Below are 20,867 nucleotides of genomic sequence, written 5' to 3'. Positions count from 1 at the left end.
GACACAGTCTGCCATGTCCAGATCCGACTGAATGGATTCACACATGGCATCCTTGCCATCCTGAACAAGGGCAAGAAAACCATCGCGTACCTCCCCTTCAGGAATATGTTCAGTCGCCAAAGACACACAATTCCACAGAGTGTGAGTGAAACGTGCTAAGGCACACAGGGAGTTGGCTGCCTGTAAAGCCATACCCCCTGAAGAAAACACTTTCTTAGCCCAGCCATCAAAATGCTTGTCGTCCCTATCAGGAGGGATGGTAGGGTACGACGCCTGCTTTGCTGGGGCCGTAGCCGTAGCCGCCTGCACCACCAAACTCTCCGGAGTGGGGTGCGTAGCCAAGTAGCAGGGGTCGCTACTGGCTGGCTGGTATTTTTTTTTAGGCAGCGACTTGCTCACTGCCGGGAGACTCTCCGGAGCAGTCCAAGCCGCCGCCGCCCTTCTCTGTAAAGGCATATGGATTGGAAACACCGGGTCAGTGGGTGGACCTTGGTCAAGGATATCCGTCAGGTCATCCTGCAGAAAATCCACTGGTGGCGCAGACCATCCCAAGTACTCCGTCACCCTCGGACATGGCGCCGATGGCGTCGACGTTTTCTTCGAAGACCTCACAGGCTCCGACAGTCTCGAGGGCGTCGAGGACTTGGAGCGGGCATGGCTAGAGCGATCCACCTTATCCAATCGGGACCTCGAAGGCTCCCGATGATCACGCCGACCACCCGAGCCCGAAGGCATGCGAGCGGCGGCCCTAGCACGTTCCCTGCCGGCTTCTTTCGAAGGCGCGGACAAACGGAGCCCTGCGATAGGAAAATCGCCAACATCTCCATACGAAATACATCCCATTCCGCAGGAGAAGAGTGCTTGTTGGGACAAGCCACCCGCCGACGGGCGGAGTCCTCGGACGAGGACGGGGACCAGTGACGGCGCTTCCGCAAGTGCCTTGAAGAGGCAGAGGAATGGCGAGAACCACTCCGGGACCGAGACCCCCTGGACCTACGCCGACAACCCGGAGAGTCGCCTCTCGAATCATCGGTCGAAAGCCCCGCGGATTTCGACTTTCGGGGCTTGGAAACCTTACCGACAGAAAGCTTCTTCTTCTGTTCCCGCAAGGCCTTCGATGTTAACGACTGGCAATCGTCACAGTCATCCGTGGCGTGGTCCTGTCCGAGGCCCGAGAGGCAGGCGTCGTGTGGGTCCATAAGTGACATCTTGGAACCGCAGTCCCGACACTTCTTGAATCCCAACCGTGGGGTGGAAGAAGACGAAGACATGATATCTTCTCAACAAACACGTTCGTAGAACCGATAGAATAACTCAGAAGAACCGAGGCGTGCTGAGATCTCCGAAGCAAACACGTTCACGGAAAAAACAGAACAGAGGCTACGGGCGTCGTGCATCCTACATATAACATCGGGTGACATCAGCCGTCGGAGGAGGTCCTCCAAGGGGCGTATCGACATAATCGACGCAGGAGCCGAAAATTTTTCAAAGCAGCACAGCTGTGGTGATTACCTGTCATAGATGTGGAATACGTCAGAGGAACCAATCCCTTCGAAATAGAGGTACCGGTCATGAAGATCCAGGCTAAGAAACTGATGAGAAAGAGGTGCGGATTCACAAGGATCAATCAGATGAACTTGCATTAACGGTCTAGTCTACAACTACAGACCACGGAGAAAAGCATGGGGAAGACTACTTCTTGCCTTCCAGCGTTCCAATGCGTCCAGGGGACACGCCAAGAGACTGAGAACCGAGAGGCTGGTTGGTGAGAGCGCCGGCAGCGCAATACTGCAGGACCACATGGTCCGGCTGCAGGAGACAGGCCAAATAGGGGCAGAAGCCGCATAGCCAACAAGAGACAGGGAAGCCTGCAACTGACAAGAGGGATGCAGCCAAGACCCTAAAAGGTATTTGGGTGGGTGCGCCGATGGCTGGGGGTCCCCAGAGGGTACAAGGAACCCTAAATACAACACTGCATGCACAGTGGGGGAGAGAGGATAATCCCTATGGGACATGAAGTAAAACATTATCAAGGCACTATACATGGAAGAATAGGGTCTGGGACCCTTTCAGGAGAAGGGCATAGCACGTAAGCAGAATACCTTATCTTTCATGACAGTACATGGAGAGAAGGTGACCCAGGACTGTCAAATATCAGAGGAGAAGGTAAAGAGACCTGTAAGAATAATTTCTGAGAATGCAGTACTTGGAAGGAGAGTAAGCAAAGTCTGCAGGTGAGATTAAGAGACCGTGAAGAGAACTGTGAGTGTAATACATATGAACCCAGTACTTAGCAGGCGAGTAAACCTAGTCTGTGTGGTGACAAAGGGAAGGGAACAGGTCTGCCATTCAGGGTCGGTAATCACCAGAGAGAGAAGGGACGTGTTTTTTTGATGAGCTCACTCATCTTTGTGCTCTCTGTGGTCTTCGCAGGGGCCTTCGACGAGTCTTTCGGCGGTCGCTTTTCGGCACGCATGTGGGCAGTCGGCACGTCTGGACTTTGAGCTTTTGGACACAGCGTCAGGACCGGACTTGCCTGTCGATTTTGGGGCCCTGTCGTGAGGAGAGCACAATGGCCCAGAGGACAGAGGACTGTCGGACCTCCCCTTTGAAGCTGTGTGGCCTTCCGGTCGGCGTTTAGGTCGACTTTTGGCCGTGGGATGTGTGCTTTGTGTGGTGGTGTTTGTTTGTGTCAGTGCCGCCGGGTGCCGTCCCCGTAGCAGAGCTGCCGGCCCGTCTGATGGGTTCGGGGGCTTGCACGCGAGCATTCGATGGATCATGCTCGCCCTCAGCGTCACTATAAAAGTTGATGCTGCAGTCACTGGAGGCTCCCTCAACGTCCATGGCGGCTTCGATCTGCATGGCGTGGTGGCGGCAGCGCTTTGTCTTGTGGTCCTTAACAGTCTTGGGCTTGAAGAGCTTGCAAGATTTACAGTGGCCTTTGTTATGATTCCTTCGGAGACCAAGATGGCACACCCAGTGCAAGTCTTTCCAAGGGAATTTACGGTTGCAGGATGGACACAATTTAAAAGGTTTATTTTCCATTGTGTATAGGAAAGGCAGCCTGGCGAAAAAAGTAGGTAGAGAGAATTCTCTTAGGAAAACTACAGAATGACCACCCCCCCACCCCACTCTCCCTACTTTGAGGGCCGAGGCCCGTTACAGCTTTCTGTGGGCGTCTGAAAAGTTTGTCGAGACGAGTTGTTCAGTAGTCGTCGACAAAGGTAGTTGTCATGACCCTTGCCCACACTGGCAAATCAGCCTTCCAGTTAGGGCCAGGTCAAAGGCCTTAAAACCTCATCCAAGACTCTCTTGGAGTCAGTCCTGGTGCCTTTGGCGCCAGGCTCATAACCATCATGACCAAAATTAGAATGGGATTATTTACTTGGGACTATTTAACTTGGGGGGTGGGGGGGAGGGGGTTCAGCCAACATGGAGGCACACACATAGCTCAGTTACAAGGAACTATATATATATAGGGAAGGGTATGTCACACGTATTACACTGACACAATGGATACAATTTTGAAAACCTTTATTGAAAATTTGGCGGTCGGAGAAACTCCTATTTTGCCCTATAACTAAGATGGGAGAAGTCTTGACCATCAAACGATTAGCAAAACAGTCCTAGTGGATTTACTCAAATCAAAATGGCCTATGCTAACAAAAACCTAATGCCTGCCCTATCTCTTGTACAAAAAGTGTAAAAAGGAGAAATGTATGCAAAGGAAAAATCAGTGTTCGCTGTGGCTCGGTTTCTGACACTCTAAGCAGTTCCAAACCGTGGATTGTGGCCCGTCTGGCCTCCCACGTTAAAGTCTCTTCCTTGACTCTCAAAATCGTATTACAACGTAAAGTTCTCAAAGGTCCCCCTCTGCCAGGCTTAGACGTCTCACATCACAGTTTAACACAAAACTTGCCAGGGGAGGGGGGGCTCCCTTCCCCAAGCTTATTATACTTTGGGTCTACCTCAATTGGCATGGACCCCTTTGTCGCATATTGAAGACATTTGAATGTGCATGGTTCTCTTTACAGACCACAGCAGGACCACTTTGACTCAAAGTTCACGCTTAATTCACTTTTGCTTTTTAACTTCAAACAATGTACCTTTCACTGAGACTTTCGAATGGGCCACTTCCTTTTGCTGGTCTACTTAGTATCGCTGATCTAACAGCTGTCTTTTACTTCAAAGTTCATTCACGGGTCTGCCATTCTGCGCATCTCATCCTCGCGCATGCAGCTTTTACTTGTGATGTAATGTTTCTACTTCATTCGCTTTAACACACACCAGACTCTCAGGTCGCTTGCCAACTCACCGGCTGTGTGCGCTTCTTCCTTGTTTTGCCATTTCCAATTCACGAGTCAAGGTTAGTACCACAGGCTTGGCCTTGCCTTCCCAACTCTGCCATTCACCCGGGAGGGTCGCTGGCATCCTTGGAACACAATGCAATCTTCACTTGTGGGATCTGGCCGTCTCCATGTGTCTTTCGCGGTCTGTCAGAGGCAACAACCTCCAGTAGGGAACCCTTGGGTTTTCGGCCGGCTGCCCTCATCCCTTGGTCCGATGCTCTGCTCCAGTAGGTGTGCCTTCGTCATGAAAGTTCTGCTCGTACTCGTGTTCCGCCTTGCTCAGTGTGTCTTTAGGTGTTGCCTTTTATTCGTGTGAGGAGAGTCAACAAGTATCAGGTGTATGCACTTTGCCTAACCCGATTAACGGGACATGTCCAGTACAATGTGAGAGAGTTCATCTGGTTACTCTCAGTCACCCACTTCCTCGGCCCAGTGTTTGTGTAAAAAGGGGAGAGGGGAGTTGGGACTTTGAATAATCCTACAAAATAGAATGGGGTGGATGAACAAAGAAAAAAAAAAAAGGGGGGAATACTGCATCTCACCATCAGCTGTCTCACCCCTACTCCCCAAAGACCACTCACCCAGGTGATCCTCCCGCACTGGTCCACCCTCATGGTCTGGATCCAAAGGAGATTGCCATGCCCTGGCCACCTGCGGGAGAGATCCCCGGGGACCAGCGGGTGAGACACCCTCTGGTTTCTCACATTCCCCACTAAATCAGTGGCTTTGCTCCCTTGCCCTATGAGGGATATGGTGCCATTTCACTGGCATGGACTTAGGGTTAAAGATTTCAAGGTGCCCCTGGTCGAGGCATCTTCATAGGTGTATGGATAGCTGCCGCAGGGAGATGGCTTTCCACAGTTGGCCCCTTTGGAGCGTAAATCCTCTTCAGCTTTCCCGGAACTCCTGCAGTTCCTTGGCTTCTTGACAATGCAGACTCTACAGAACCCACTACTGCTTCCCCTCTGCCTGCCCCTTACTCCCTTATATGCCATGTTCACCTTCCATTCTCTTTCTCTCATTGTGATTTGCCGATTAACTCCTTTCTGAAACTAGTATCTGTATTGGACTGTCAAGAACTTTGGCTTGCGTGGCTCCTAGGACCGTTTTGCAGTTGGCAGCGTTCCACACAGTCTCTCTGGCATCTGCATCATCTCTAGCCTTCCCAGCATGTTGGTCACTCATTAAGGTTTGTGGGTGGGACCCCCACTTTACCAATGTATCCAGCCAGAGCTCTCAACTACGCCCAGAGCAGCATCACTGCCGTTTCCCCACTGAGCTTGATCTCCAGTCATGGGTTTCTTTCTCTGGATCTCCAAGATCCCGCAGAATGGACTTCTCCGGGAGAATCAGACTACTATGCACTTTGGACTCTTAGGCTTCACTAACCACTTTGTGCTCTGTATAGAGGTGTAGTTCATTAGGCTCAAGTCAACAAGTCTAGGTTTTAAGCTCCTTCCTTCCTTCCTTTTCTCACCTGAATATTGGGGTTAATACAATGTCAAGATAGGAAAGGGACCACAGGTTCCTTGTAGACAAGACACCACCCACATCAGGGCAATGACCCTTTAACAGAGGAGACTCTGCAGCATCCTGCATATTACACCTCCATGGAGCCTGTGGCACAAATGCCCTGGTAGGCTGGCCACAGAGGCCCGTTTAGGTCTTGAGATGACGATGGGGTTGGACCACCTGTGCATTACACCAACCTCAAAATGTAGAACTAAGAATTCTCACAGGAACAGTGATAATACTAGAATTCCTTCTTTGAGGCACAGGGGTGTGAACTCACTGCTCCCCTTCCTCTCAACACTGGAAATATGTAGCAAATGTGTTGACATTTTTTGCAACAACTGAAGCAGGTGTATTAAGTCCTTTAGTATGGAAAAGAATTCAAACTTTTCCAAATGATATTGTCCTGGTGGTCTAGCAATGTTAAATATTTTAGCGCACAATTCCACCAAAGGGCATCTTGGCACAAAGACCGGACACACAGAGGACAAGCTACTGTACAAATAATAGAGATGGCCTTGAACAGAAGGGTTTTAAGAAGTCAACGAAAAATGAAATGGTTCTCAGTATGTCTCAAAGATATAGGTAATTTATTCCAAAGTTTGGCGGCAGAGACTGAAAAGGCCCGGCCACCAACACAGGAGACACAGGAGATGCACTTTTTCAGAGCGAAGCGGGCGACCCGGGATGTAGTGATGAAATTTACTTTGCTGATAGTCAGCTCCTAGGTGATAGAGCTTTGTGGACTAGAAACAGGGATTTAAATTCAACCCTTTGGCCACAGGGAGCCAGTGCAAGGGCTAATGTGAGATCCATAGGGTATGGACATGGCTAACCTGGCTGCCAGATTTTGGAGGCGCTGCAGCCGATGTATGAGCCCAAGAGGTTGATCCAGGAACAAAGCATTGCAGTTATCAGTCCCACTGATCACCACCGAGGCAACCACCCATGGGCGCAGGTGGGCGGGAAGAATAGCAACACCTTGCACAGAATCTGCAGTGAAAAGTGGCCTGCTTTGCAACCTGCACTCACCAGAGTGGCCATAGAGAGTGAGGCAGAAAGATAGACTCCCAAATTCTTAACCGCTGTGACAGGGAAAGGTAGAGGTAGATCACCCAAAGACGTGGGCCAGAAAGCTGGGGACCACAGAGAAGTATCCAGAGGACAGCCAACCACCAGAATATCTGCCTTGTCCACATTGAGATTCAGCCAATTGCGGCCCATCCATTCTCACACGGCCCTCAGGCCCTCGCACAACCTCAAAGACACTTAAGTCAGTTCGAGATCTAAACGCAACAGGATCTGATTGTCATCAGCGTAGGAGTAGCACCGAAAGACAAGAGAGCGGATGAGAGCAATCAGTGGCCCGATATAGATATTAAACAACATTGGGGACAAGGCGAGCCTTGGGGAACACCACAAGAAATTGCGTTGACAGAAGAGCAAAAGGGAGAAAGGGAGAGAGATTGGCCCCTTTCGGTCAGAAAAGATAATACCGCGGAACGTCACAGGAGCTTTATTTGTTTTAAGGTAGAATACAACATCATATACTTGTTGCAATAGGTTTGATAAGTGGAAAACTGAGGCAAGATGGGGCAAAGTGCAACGGAGTTCATCAGAGAGAAAAGAAAACAAAGTTGATTTAGCCATTCTCCACACATTTTTACTTTTGGTTTGTACAGTGTATGGGATATGTCAAAATGATGACCAGCACCTGCCTAATATTTGCCTTTAAGTACCAAACTAGCTAAGGTACATGTACGTATGTACCTCTGTGGCAATTTCTAGGATAATACATTTCATAATCTTTGTTTTTCAAATAACCATTAACAAATGTTGACCAAAAAAAGAGCCATGTAGTGTTAAACCAGGCTTTCCAGGCAGGTTAGACAATTGCCAGCTAGTGTGGCCCTAGGTAGGCCAGATTTTAGGGCTGTTAGTTGGAATACAGGGCTTCACCAACTGAGCATGTAGCTTGCTGCGCCGGGAAGTTTAAAACCAAAAAAAAAGTTCCTTTTCGTTAACGAGTATGAGTGGTGCAGTCATCAAAGGGAAAAAAGCTCATTAAAATATGGTCACCACGGGCAAGTGAGAGGGTCCCGGGAGAGTCCCCCTCACCTTCAATGGTGGGCGTCATGGAAAACTGAGGGAGAGGGGACCAGGAGGATTGGACCAGGATTGCAGGTAAGTGGTGAAGGGGCACGAGTGGCCCATCGTGAGTGGGTTGGAGCACAGGCTTATGCCAGCGGTTACAACCTGGCCTCTTAGGACCTCGACTGGCTGGCTCCCAAGAGCCAAATAGCTGCTAAAAATTGTAAAATTATGTGATTTGAAACAGACTACCATAATTCTTTTCAGCCAGCTTTGTAGCCGGTAAATAATCTATATCCAACGATGTACATACATAAACAAGTAACCTTCAAGTAAGTCACTATACGCACACACAACGTGTTTTCAACCGGAAATGCTACAATGTACCACAAAAATAGCAACTGTTTCAGATCATTGGTTAGAAATATTTTACACTTCAAATGCATTGTTTCACTGATTGAGTATAGGAAGAAGACTTACGCGAATACAACTGAAACAGCAAAGCTTGGAGCAGTGTGGGCAAAGACGAGCATCACGCAACTTCTCCATACAAATGAAGCATCGAAATACCTCAGCGATGCTCTAGAGGGAACAGAATTAAAAAAGGTTAGGATGTTGAAACTTCTCTGCAGAAACAAAGCCAGTAAGATTTGCATCAACACAGAACATTCCAAACTGAGAACCTTTGCCACAAAGAATGGAGCACCCACCTCTGCTCATGAACCTCACATTTCCTCATCAAAATGCTTGTCCCCCCTCACATAAGAAGATTGAGAGTTCTTGCAAGTCACCACACACATCCATGAAGAACTCCAAGAAGCAGACTAAAATGGATCGGCAGATAGCAGCAAAAACAAACAAACAAAAAGCTACAAATCCTTAGGTCAGAATCTTCTGCTGAAACTCAGCAGTGGCGGCACAATCTGACAACATTGGGTCACTGCCTTGGAGGTGATAAAACAAAGCATAGCTATCATGAGTCAAAGGGTGGCTGCATTATCATATAATATAGAAACCTCTGCTTCCCAGATGGGGAAAATGAGCTGCAGAGTAGGTGTATTAGTATGAAACTTTATTTCACCAATTGTCAAAAAGCATAGTAAAACATTCAATTAAAACATCCTGCAGAACTTCATATATAAATATAAAATGAAGCCTACAATATTTAACTGTTTTGCATCCACAAAAACCCATTCAAAATCAATATTAGTTAATAATTCAAGATATTCATCTTTGCACAGCTTGGTTCTTCACCCCCATCAAAATCAAATCCACAAACCCCAAGCAAGGTTACTGCAAATCCTGAGAGCGGTGATGAAATGTGTGATGACCAACAGGAGTGCACAACTGGAAGTGAAAACCATCATCGCCCTTGTACGAATCTTCCCTTAAAGAATCCGACTAAATGGACAGGATTAGGGCCAGAAGATAGTGCCCCATCCGACAGGGCAATTCTTGAGTCGGTGGAGACATCTATTGACCGGTATTACACAGAGGTCTGCTTGGGATCAGTCACTTCTGGACAACCAATTCCAGTGGAGAGCGTGGATAGCTTGTTAACTGATTTACAGAGTCCAGAAGTCAAGAGGGAGGGATCATCGTGTAATGTGGTCTCAGGCATAGGATCTAGCTCAGTGCCTGGCAATAACACTTATAGATCTGCAGTCCCATGTCTCAATGGAGTGATTACTGACCCGATGAGTCTGACAGGACATGTGGAGGAGCACACGCAAGGGCACAAAGAGAATATACCTGGCCCCAAACTGCGAAGTGACAAGAGCACTCCACCTATTTCACAGTCTCACAACGGAGGCTGTAGTAAATCACCATCTGACCTGATGGGTCCCTCTGATAATCTGGGAAGGCCATGGGACACTAATAGTTGTTCATCTGAGTGTCAATTTAATGGGCCGGAGGAACTCTGAGAACTCAGCGAGCCGGTGGGGAAGGGTTAGAACCTTAATGACCAGCAGTTCCCCATTACCATAAGTGACGGAATCCTGGAGCTCCGGCTGAACGACGTCAGTTCATCTATATACAACGTGAAGAATGAGATCACTGCATTGCAAGGAATGGGTGTAGAAGATGACTTGCGGCTGGATAAGTGTTTAGAAATGATCCTGAACTTGATTGTGGGTGGCAACATTGACATGTCCCCTGCTGCCACTAAGGCTTGTATACAACATGTAAGGGTCGATACAGGGTCTCAAACTGAGTGTAACCATAACCAAATCGCCCAAACATCAAGCTTGTGGCCAAAGGGCTGCCAATGAGGTTAATAACATCCATGCCATGGATAGCCCTGGTTAACAAGACATAAAAACATGTGCAATACCAATAGAGCCTCCTACTCAGGGATCCCGGACCGTCAAGCACAAAAACACTGCAGCAATGCGGTGCAGGGCAGGAATAAGGGAGTGAACTCTCCACTATTGGTTGACTTAATGAATCCTACAGTGCCAAGGAAGTGTGCATATCACAGGAACCTCTGTCAGCACTCAAAGTGAAGCTCAGTCGAAGCGCCAAAGCACAGACAGACAGCTTGGACGATTAATCTCTCATGGATCCCCTCGCTGGCCTGAGGGAAGCAAACATCTGATGCTTTAAGGGTCATAAACATGGCAATAATGGCAATAAGAATCCATGAATTCTTTTTTAAGATTTTTTCAGTCACAAGAATTCTTACTGATTGTATATTAGTGGCGGCTGTAATGTCAGGTTCGGGATGGCCAATCAATATCTAGGAGCACAATTGAATTGTGCTGATGCATTGGCACTTAAAGGCATAGAAGTGTACCAAGATAGATGCCACACAATATGCCATATTTAAGACACCTGGCATGCCCCGACACATTATGATATGATGTAAACAGCTTTTCTGGGATCTGATAAGTCTGGGCACATCAATTCTAATAACCATGAGCGTCAAGTGAACATGATGGATTTCAATCAAGCCGCACTGGAGATTGTGCTGGCCCAATCCCCCAGGTCTGCACTCACAAGCATGGCAAAGGAGCCCGTCTATAGTTTCATAGATTATGTCAATCCGTCTAAGGCCCTCTCATTGTCTCATGGAACACTGCGGGACTTGGAGCCAGATTGGGAGATCCAGATCTTGCCTTGTTCCACAAACAAGCGGACATTTTGAGCCATTGACAAAGACTATTTTGGGGCATTTTACGTAAGTGTACTTCCAGCCAAGCAGGGCAGAAATTGTGGTAGTCTGGCAATATACGTATCAAATGCTTTGAACATCAAAAAGACATGAATATTTCACAGCTCACCAATGTTATTAACTATAGATTTTTTTTTTATGGTTTATGGTTTACAAAAACCTTTACAAAAGACAAATACAAACCAATACAAAAGAAATTTCACATTTCGACATCACATATTTTTTCCATCTCAAAATACATATAAAATTCATTTGTCAGTGTCGCCAACTCTTATACACATCTATACTTATCCGCATGGGCACACTATATAATAAAACAGTTAAAATTTTTACAGACATTAACTTAGTGACTTTTACAAAATGTAAATACCAACAGAATAAAATTTACATTTCCACATCACAATGAGTTTTACGTTTCAATATACCTATAAAATTCATCAACAGAGCATACTCCTAGCACCTACACATCTATACTTATCAGCATAGTCACACTATATAGTCAAGCAGGTGATATATTATCAGGCATTGGCTTGATGATGCAAAAGCCAAAGTAGTAACCATACAATATCTAACTAAAAAGTTAATACCCATTACAGCCTGATTTAACATACCATATATCTAAAGGAAATGGTCTCCCGTGGCGTGTTGAACATTTTTATAAATTATTTTCAGCTCCAGATAACTGTGGGTCTCTTGTGGAGCTAGTGGACGTGATGCACGTGTATGCAGTGATTATATCAAATAGAACATTTTAACGAATTAAAAAACAAAAACAAATTTTGGAAAAAACTAAAAATGGGGTTGGGAGTGGGAATAGTGGTTTTGGGGGTGGAGGAGAAGTATTACCAAGAAAATAAAAATAAATAAAACAACGGAAAAGAAATTAGTTCTTTTTTTATTAGTTAAAATTTAATTTGTTTCTTCATTCACATGTAACCGATGCATGCTGTCAAACTGTGTTGATCGTTTAGGTAACACTTACTTTTTAGTGGCCGGTGATTTCAATCTAAAAATGGGAGCATATGACAGCTGAAGAGCATGTTGCTTTTGGCATTAACCCTCCATTTTTGATGGACCCTAGCACTGATAAAAACGGTACGAAAAAAACACCACAAATGGGAGATTTGAGTCTGATAATCCAGGTAAACATATGTTTGTAAACACTAGACAATCGTTCAACGATCTATTATTTCATACTAGCTGTAGAAGATTGGCATTGGATTAAACACTTTGAAGTACTCGCAAGGGTTGAGAGCGATCAGGACCCCATGTCCTCGCATTAAAGGGTTAATGATGAACCGTTCTGTCAGGAAGAGATGGGAGCTTATCAGGATGCTTATAAAAATATACTTTTGGAATACACAGACCAAGACACAATAACTGCCAAGGTGCTACATGGAATTATTTTGAATTTTTTAATGGGGGGTCGGGGGGGGGGGGTTGGGACTGGTAGGGGCCAAAAAGTTAACCATTTCAGCATAAGTCCAATAATTTCAGACGTTGGGGGCACCATTGCCCTCTGAAATCCTCCTTTAGAAAGGTTAGGACCTCCCCCCAGTCTCTGGAGAAGTGCGGTAGAAAGTTATTCATATCGTAGGTTGCCCATTTCAGTGCCACAAAGTCCCAAACCTTCCAGTACCAGTCTTGGATCATTGGGACGACCTCGCCCTTCCACCTCTGACCAATTAGCAGCATGGCAACCAGAGTTAGCATCACCCTTGCCTTTCTGTGAGCCCACCTCTCCCCTGCCTCTATGTCAACATCCAACCCCAGTAGGACCTCCTCCTGTGGCACAGCCTCCCTGTCCCAAAAGGCCTGGGCCTCCTGTACCTCCCTCCAGAAGCGCTCCAGTTTAGGGCATCTCCACCATGTGTGAGACCATCTGCTCTCCCCACGCACCTCCTCCAACAATCCTGTGAGGTCCCAGGGTATATTTTATGGGAGTGGGGTTGGTGTATAGTGCCACCTGTAGAGCAGCTTGTACCAGCATTCCTGTAACTGGGTTGCTTTAACTACCTTGGGTATCCTTTTCCATAGTCTCTCCCACCCTTTCCTTGAGAGGTCTCTCCCCAGCATTCCCTCCCACCGTTCCATGCAAGGCTATGCCACTCGCAGAATAGCCTTGTCCAAGATTTTGTACAAACTAGAAATAAGTCCCTTGGAGCTGTCCTGGGTCACTAGGAATTTTTCAAACGGGGTAAAGTCGCAGCCAGCCACCGCTTTAACCATTAGGTCTAGGAGCCAATGCCACGACTGAAAGTATACATGCCTTTCTATTTCACCCACCCAAAGTACTGTTTGTACTCCGTAACTGGACTAACAGCCGTTCCCTGGAGCATGTCTCTAAGTTTTCTGCACCCCGCATCCCCCCCGCACCACCCCGCCCCTCCTGCCATTTTTTGAAAGCCCCTGCCTCTGTCCCAGGTGTCTGGGTTGTTGAATATGGGAGTGAATGGGGATGGAAATGTTGTGATCTCGTATTTCCCTGCTAGTCTTTCTCATGTGTCCGTTACTAGTTTAGTAATAGTGTTCATGTACATGTATTGTTCATGTACATATGCTTCGGCCTATGCTCCAGGTCATGCTTCACCACTGCCCGATCCATTCTCACCCACTGTTTCCCTGCTTCCCCTGAGAACCAATCTCGAATGATCCACAGTTGGGACGCCTCATTGTACAGTCTGAAATTTGGTAGCGCCATCCCTCCTTCCCCCCCCTCAGGGATGTCAGTAAAGCCCGACTGACCCTTGCTCTCTTGCCCTCCGATATGAAGTCACCCGTTGCTTTCCTGAGCTCGCAAAATAATTTGTTCGGGATTGGCATCGGGAGTGCCTGAACTAGGTAGAGGAGTATAGGGAGGGTCACCATCTTTACCGCCACTGTTCTGCCCGGGCAGGAAATCTTAAGTGCCTTCCACTTTAAGAGATCCGCCTTAATTGCTGCCAGGATGGGCGGGTAATTGGCGAGTGCCAGCCCACCAAATTTGATTGAGGTAATCTTAATTCCCAAGTATATTATTCCCCCTGGGCTCGATATAAATGACAGTTCTTCTTTCAACCCCTCCACATCCCTGCCCGTAACTGTGAGGTTCAGTAGTTATGATTTGGTTATGTTTATCTTGAGGCCCGAGGCCGCTCCGAAGTCCGCTAGGATTTCCCTGCTTGCCCTCAGTGATTCCCTTGGATGCGCCAGAGTTAGGAGTACGTCGTCGGCAAAGGTCGCTACCTTGTTCTGTATTCCACCAAATGGTATCCTGTGCACTTCGTCAAATTCCCTTATTAGCTCCACCAATGGTTCTAAGAATATTGCATATAACAGGGGGTGACAGAGGGCACACCTGCTTGGTCCCCCTGCTCAATTGAATACTACTGGTCATTGACCCGTTGATCAGGAGACACCCCGACTTAGTTTGCCTAAACCATTTGCAGGAAGTCCCCAACCCCCAGACTTTCCATCACCCAAAATAGAAAAGGCCATTCCACTCCATCAAAAGCCTTCTCGGTGTCGAGGGATAATAAGACTGCAGGGACCGAAGATGTATTAGTCCACTGGGTGCACTACCCATCTATGTTGTCGAATGTTTGCCTCCGCTGTACAAAGTCAGACTGATCCAGGTGGATCAGTGTTGCCAGTAAGCCCCCCTAAACTGTTGCCCAGTATTTTTGTGTAAATTTGTGCATCAACATTCATCAACGCAATTGGACTATATGGTGTGCATTTCTTATGGTCTTTATTGGCCTTAGGGAGGAGAATTATTTTTGCCTCCTCCATTGATGCTAAAATTCTGCCCGATTCCCAGAATCTTTTAAATAGGGTAGTCAGTTGTGGGACCAATACTCCTGCAAATGTCTTGTAGTAATTGGCTGTAAAGCCATCCGGTCATGGCGCCTTGTTGGGGGACGAGGGGCGAAGGTCGATCATCTCCCTACGGACCTCGACCTCTGAACTCCTGCCCTAGGTGCTTGCTTTCCTCCTCTCCTATTTTAAGGAGGTGGATCCTTCCCAGAATGTTCGCCTGTGCTCCCTCTGGTGGGTTCTGGGACCTGTATAGCTCCTTATAGTAGTTGACAAAGCACTCCTGAATCTTCTCTGTGCGAGTGTGGTGGGACAGTTGGTTAGCAGTGATGTTATTTTTAGCGGATGCTCCCCTAAGGAGTCTTGCCATTAGCCTATCAGCTTTATTTACTTTAGCGTAGAATTTCTGGTGGACAAATAAAAACGACCTTTCTGCTTTTTTGGTCCTTAGAACATTGAGCTGGCCTACTGCTTGAAGATATTCCCTCGAAATGTTCCTAGACTGGGTAATCTGGGCCTGTGTTCTACTGACCTCCACTTCGGGTTTCTAGTTTGGTTTCGAGGGCTCTCAATTGTCTATCCCTTTGTGCTTTTAGGGCAATAAACACCTCTGTGGTCGTGGCTTTAAATGCGTTCCATTGATCGGTTTCCCCCTTGTCTGAGACTTTGTTGCGGAGCGAAAAACTCTTTGATCTTCCCCTCAAGCTCTTCCCTAATGATCGTGTTCCGCAGTAGCTCTCCCGATAACTTCCATCCACATGTTGACACCATTAAATCGTTGCCGGGTGGCAAGTCCCCGGGTTCGGACGGCTTTACAGCTGAATTTTATAAGTGCTATGCTGATAAACTGGCACCATATTTACTGCAAATGTATCAGGAGGCGGTGTCCGAGGGTCAGTTGCCGCACTCTCTTCGGGCGGCAGTGGTGGTCGTATTGTTAAAACCAGGGAAGCCAGGGGGAGATTGTTCCTCGTACCTCTTGATTTCACTTATCAACCTTGATAATAAGATCTTGGCTAAAATTCTTGCGACAAGGCTTGCACCGCTGATGCCAATTATGGTGAGGGCGGATCAGGCAGGGTTCATCCCTGGTCGGTCGACCTCGTTTGGACTGCAGAGGATGTTTGCTTTGATGGCGGCACTACCGCGGGACGACCCGGTGGTGGCGGTTCTGTTGGATGCTACTAAGGCATTTGATTCTGTCGAATGGTCGTTCTTATTTACAGTTCTGCGCAGGATGGGTCTGGGCAAGTTTTTCATCTCCTTGGTATCATTATTATATACCAATCTGGTGGCTAGGGTGAATGGGTTAACCACTTAATTAATACCTCTTGAAAGGGGGACACGTCAAGGCTGCCCGCTGTCTCTCCTACTGTTTGCCCTGGCGATAGAGCCTTGGGCTGAAAGGGTTAGGGAGTTACATCTGCAACGGGGAGTACAGCTGCATAGTCAAAGTGGTGATCTCGTATGCAGATGACATGGTCCTGTTTGTTCGCCATCCTGAGGTTAACCTAGATCCGATTATGATGCATCTTCAGCGATTTGGAGAGCTTTCTGGGCTTAAAATAAACACTAGTAAGTCAGTTATTTTCCCACTGACGGGTGGGTTGTCTCAGTTTCAAGATACTTGGGGATTTCAATGGGACTTATTCAACACTTGTTATTTAGGGATCACAGTGGCTAGGGAGGAGGGGGTAGTGTACAACGAGAACTATGGGAAGGCACTTGAGTCGGCCAGGTTGGCGATGTTAAGATGGGGTTCTCTCCCACTCAACCTATATGGCAGGATCTCTGCGGTCAAGATGGCTATTCTTCCCAAGCTTTTGTACCTGTTTCTTAACGCGCCTACAAGAGTGCCCAGAAAATACTTCCGGGATCTCTGCTCGTTGGTGGTGAACTTCATTTGGGCTGGTAAGAAGGCTAGGGTCTCCTGGGGGAAGCTCACTGCACAGGTTCGGGAGGGGGGTCTGGCGTTGCCGGATTTTGAACTATATTATACAGTGGAACAAGCTAGTTACCTTCTTTATTGGTATGGGATGGCGGCAGAGTATAGACACGTGGAGATAGAGAGGTCAATTGCATCGCCTGCGTTGTTGCGGTCGGTCATTCTAACTGCCCCGAGCCGCCCGCAGGTACCGCGAAATTTGGTGGACCTGACGTGTAGGGCTTGGTCCCGCCTGGAACGTGCGCCCATGGGTAGTGTACTCTACTCGCCAGAGCTCCCGACTATGTTCATTCCTGGTGTTACCTTGAATAGCGAGGCACGTTATGTGGCTATGATGAAAAGGTTGGGTGTCACTAAATTTGGGCACCTGATCCCGAATGGAAGGTTCATTTCTATTGACCAGTTGAGGGAGAAGAACAAGTTACTTACCAACTGTAACGTTCTTTCGGCTGGATGTTCCTCCCAGGTATTCCTCATCTTGTGATAAATCAATATCTCCAGCTTCGGAAAAAAAAATTCTCGGCAGAGGGCGCTGTGCTCGAGGTCGTGGCGTTGATTGTCCCTCGACGTGCTCCGTACTCTGTCGACGTCACCGATGGTATAAGTAGCTCGAGCCGCGCCCGTTGCTTCAGTTCTGTTTTTTCGATGAAATATATATAGGAGGAACACCCAGGCGTGTCCCATGACCGATACATTCTTCGTGAGAGGAAAGTGTAAGAACACACAAACTGTACTGTGGGGTTGGATGGGAGGGTCGATGAGGAATACGTGGGAGGAACATCCAGTCGAAAGAACGTTACAGTTGGTAAGTAACTTGTTCTTCGAATGGATTGTGTCCTCCCACGTATTCCTCATCTTGTGATAGGCTCCCATAGCAGTATCAATTTTTGGAGGTGGGAGTACCATTTCAGTTTTCGTGGACAGAATGCAGAACTGCCTTTGCAAATAAACCCTCGTTAGAGGAGGCAGTGTCCAAACAATAATGTTTAACAAAGGTATGTATTGTTTTCCAGGTTGCAGCTGCTCAAATGTCTGCTGCCGGGACTCCCCTCTTTAGAGCCGCAGAAGAAGCCATTCCCCTTGTAGAATGAGCACGAAGCCCATCTGGTGGTTCTTTTCCCGCTAATCTGTAGCATTCAACTATGGCTAATATGACCAGCGGGAAATGGTCTGTTTTGTTACAGATAAGCCTAATATTTTACCAGTGTAAACCAAAAACAGTTGGTCATCTTGTCTCAATTTAGCCATCCTAGAGATGTAAAAACTAAGAGCCCTCTTGGGATCTAGTCTGTGTAATCTCTCCTCTTCTTTGCCCAGGTGAGGAGGAGGATAAAATGTTGGAAGTACTATTTTTTGTGACAAATGGAAGTCCGAGACTACTTTTGGCAAAAATGAAGGTTTAACCTTAAGGACTACCTTATCTTTATCTTTATAAAAAATAGTATATGGTGGTTTGCATGAGAGAGCCTGAAGTTCACTAACCCTGTGGGCTGATGATAGGGCCACAAGGAGGACAGTTTTTAGAGTTAAAAGCCTCAATGGACATGAGTGCAGAGGCTCAAAAGGTATGCAAGTCAAGAATTTTAATACTAAATTTAAGTCCCAGGTTGGTACATGAAAAGGTACTGGAGGGTATACATTAGTGAGCCCCTTTAAGAATTGAATTATTAACAGCATTTTGAAGTATGAAACCTCTTCCGAGGAGCGCTTGAAAATGGACAGCGCAGCAAGGTATCCTTTTATTGTTCCTATCTAGAGCCCCAGATTAGCTAGCTGTAGCAGAAAGGAAAGCACCATTGGGGTGCCACACTGAAAAGGGTCCACATCCTTGTCTTTGCACCAGTTACTAAACCTATTCCAGCGACATCGGTACAAAGACTTTGTTGCTGGTCTTCTGGCCGAAAGCAAGATTTCCATTACGTCATCCGGAAGATCCCAATCCTTGTATCTCAACCTCTCAGAAACCATGGGTGAAGGTTGAGTGTCTTGACCTCTGGATGGAGAACCCGACCTTCCTCTTGCGAGAGAAGATCCTCTCTTTGCGGAAGACGTATTGGAGGGCAGATGGACATGTCTAGAAGGTCCGGGTACCATGTCCTCCTGGTCCAATCCAGGGCAATTAGGATCATGGTTTTCCTGAACTTTCTCAACCTCCCGATTACTTGAGGAATCACTCGGACTGGGGGAAACGCGTACAACAGTGGAAACTTCCACTCCACTACGGATGCGTCTCCCAGAGCTCCTCTTTGAGGAAATTCCCTTGAGCAGTACTGATCGCACTTCCGGTTCATCGCGGTGGCGAACAGATCCACTTGAGGGGTTCCGCAAAGGGCGAAGATCTCCAGAAGGACTTCCTGAGCCAGCTCCCACTCGTGAGAGACTGTGATCTGCCTGCTCAGAGCGTCTGCCGCCGTGTTCTTCTCTCCGGCTAGGTGAATTGCCGACAGAGATTCCTTCTCGTATTGCCCAGAACCAGAGCTGCATCGCCTCTCTACACAGTGGCAGTGACCCTACACCTCCTCTCTTGTTGAGATAGTACATGGCCACTGTGTTGTCCGTCATTATCAGAACATTCTTTCCCTGTACAGAGGGCAGAAAGGCCTTCAGAGCTAGTCTGATTGCCCTCAGCTCTAATAGGTTGATGTGTAGTTTGGACTCCGATGGAGACCAACGACCGCTGATTGTCAGATCGTTGGTGTGTGCTCCCCACCCCGTGAGTGAGGCGTCCGTCACTACCGTTATCTGCGGCCATGGTTGCCAAAAAGACTCTCCCTTGAGAATGTTGTTGTTGCAAGCCCACCATAGAAGATCCTGAGCAACTGTGCTCGGGACTTGCAGAAGACCCGACATATTCTCTGAGAACTGGGACCACTCAGTTCTGAGTGCCCATTGAAGGGATCTCATTCTCAACCTGGCCTCTTGTACTAGAAAAATGCAGGATGCCATGAGGCCGAGCAACCTGAGAAAATCGAAGGCCGGTAGATGTTGGGCATTCTGGAATTTTGTTACCATCTGCTGGATGTGGAGAGCTCTCACTTCGGGAGGCGAGGCTTTTCCCGATGAAGTGTCCAAGACTGCTCCGATAAACTGGAGTTTTTGGGATGGTATCATGTGGGACTTCTTGAAATTGAGGGAGAAGCCCAGTTTGTGGAGGAAGTGGCAGGTGATCGATGTTCCTGAGCTTGTTCTGGAGAACTTGCTCTGATCAACCAGTCGTCCAGGTAGGGATATATGTGAATACCTCCTTTCCTGAGACTTACTGCCACAACCGCCAACAGTTTGGTGAAAACCTTCGGGGCGGAGGTCAACCCGAATGGCAGAACTCGAAACTGATAATGAGAATTGCCAATCGCGAACCTCAGGTACTTTCTGTGCTTTGGACGGATTGGCACATGAAAGTAAGCATCCTGAAGGTCCAATGATACCAACCAATCTTGGAGTTGGAGAGCCTGAAGGATCTGAGAAAGAGTCACCATCTTGAACTTGTCCTTCCTGAGGAACTTGTTCAAGTTTCTCAAGTCCAAGATGGGTCTCAGTCCTCCGTCCTTTTTTGGGATGAGAAAATATGGGGAGTACCAACCCCTGTTCCTCTCTGCTACAGGTACCAGTTCTATGGCACCTTTCTCTAGCAGGGTTAAAATTTCCTGCAACAGGAGCGGATCCGGAATTTTGACGGAGTTGGCTCCCGGTGGATGATTGAAGCCTTTTTAGAAAGGGGAGACAGTAACCTTGGGCTACTGTTTCCAGTGCCCAAGCATCTGAGGTAATGCCCGCCATTCCTTCAGATGTTGAGAGATCCTGCCTCCCACTGGTGTTTTGTGTAACAAGGTCTCAGAGGGATTTGGAGGCGGCTGCAGGAATGGCTGAGGGTACAGATGCTGCTCCTGAGGCTGATTTTGCACCTCTTCCCCGTGTTCCACAAGGGAAGTTCCTTTTTCCCCTTTGAGAGGCCTGTCCTCTTCCTCTACCAAAAGAGGAGTAGTATCAAAAAGAACGACCC

At 47.5% G+C, this 20,867-nt stretch overlaps 1 protein-coding gene across 5 annotated transcripts in view; it reads right to left on the bottom strand.

Moving 5' to 3' along the window:
* The window catches only part of TRIM37 (tripartite motif containing 37), a 1,981,866-nt gene that overhangs the window by 1,773,417 nt on the left and 187,582 nt on the right, over positions 1-20,867 (bottom strand). For all 5 annotated transcript variants that reach the window (XM_069615157.1, XM_069615154.1, XM_069615156.1 and 2 more), the window contains one exon: positions 8,433-8,534. In XM_069615157.1, the coding sequence (XP_069471258.1) occupies positions 8,433-8,534 (102 nt within the window). The remainder of the gene's footprint in view (positions 1-8,432; positions 8,535-20,867) is intronic.

The sequence above is a fragment of the Ambystoma mexicanum genome, chromosome 9 (genome assembly GCF_040938575.1).
Source record: "Ambystoma mexicanum isolate Mex_15411 chromosome 9, UKY_AmexF1_1, whole genome shotgun sequence".
NCBI classification, from domain to species: domain Eukaryota; kingdom Metazoa; phylum Chordata; class Amphibia; order Caudata; family Ambystomatidae; genus Ambystoma; species Ambystoma mexicanum.
The sequence above is the reverse complement of the archived record's forward strand: the minus strand, read 5'-3'. Positions and strand labels throughout refer to the sequence as shown.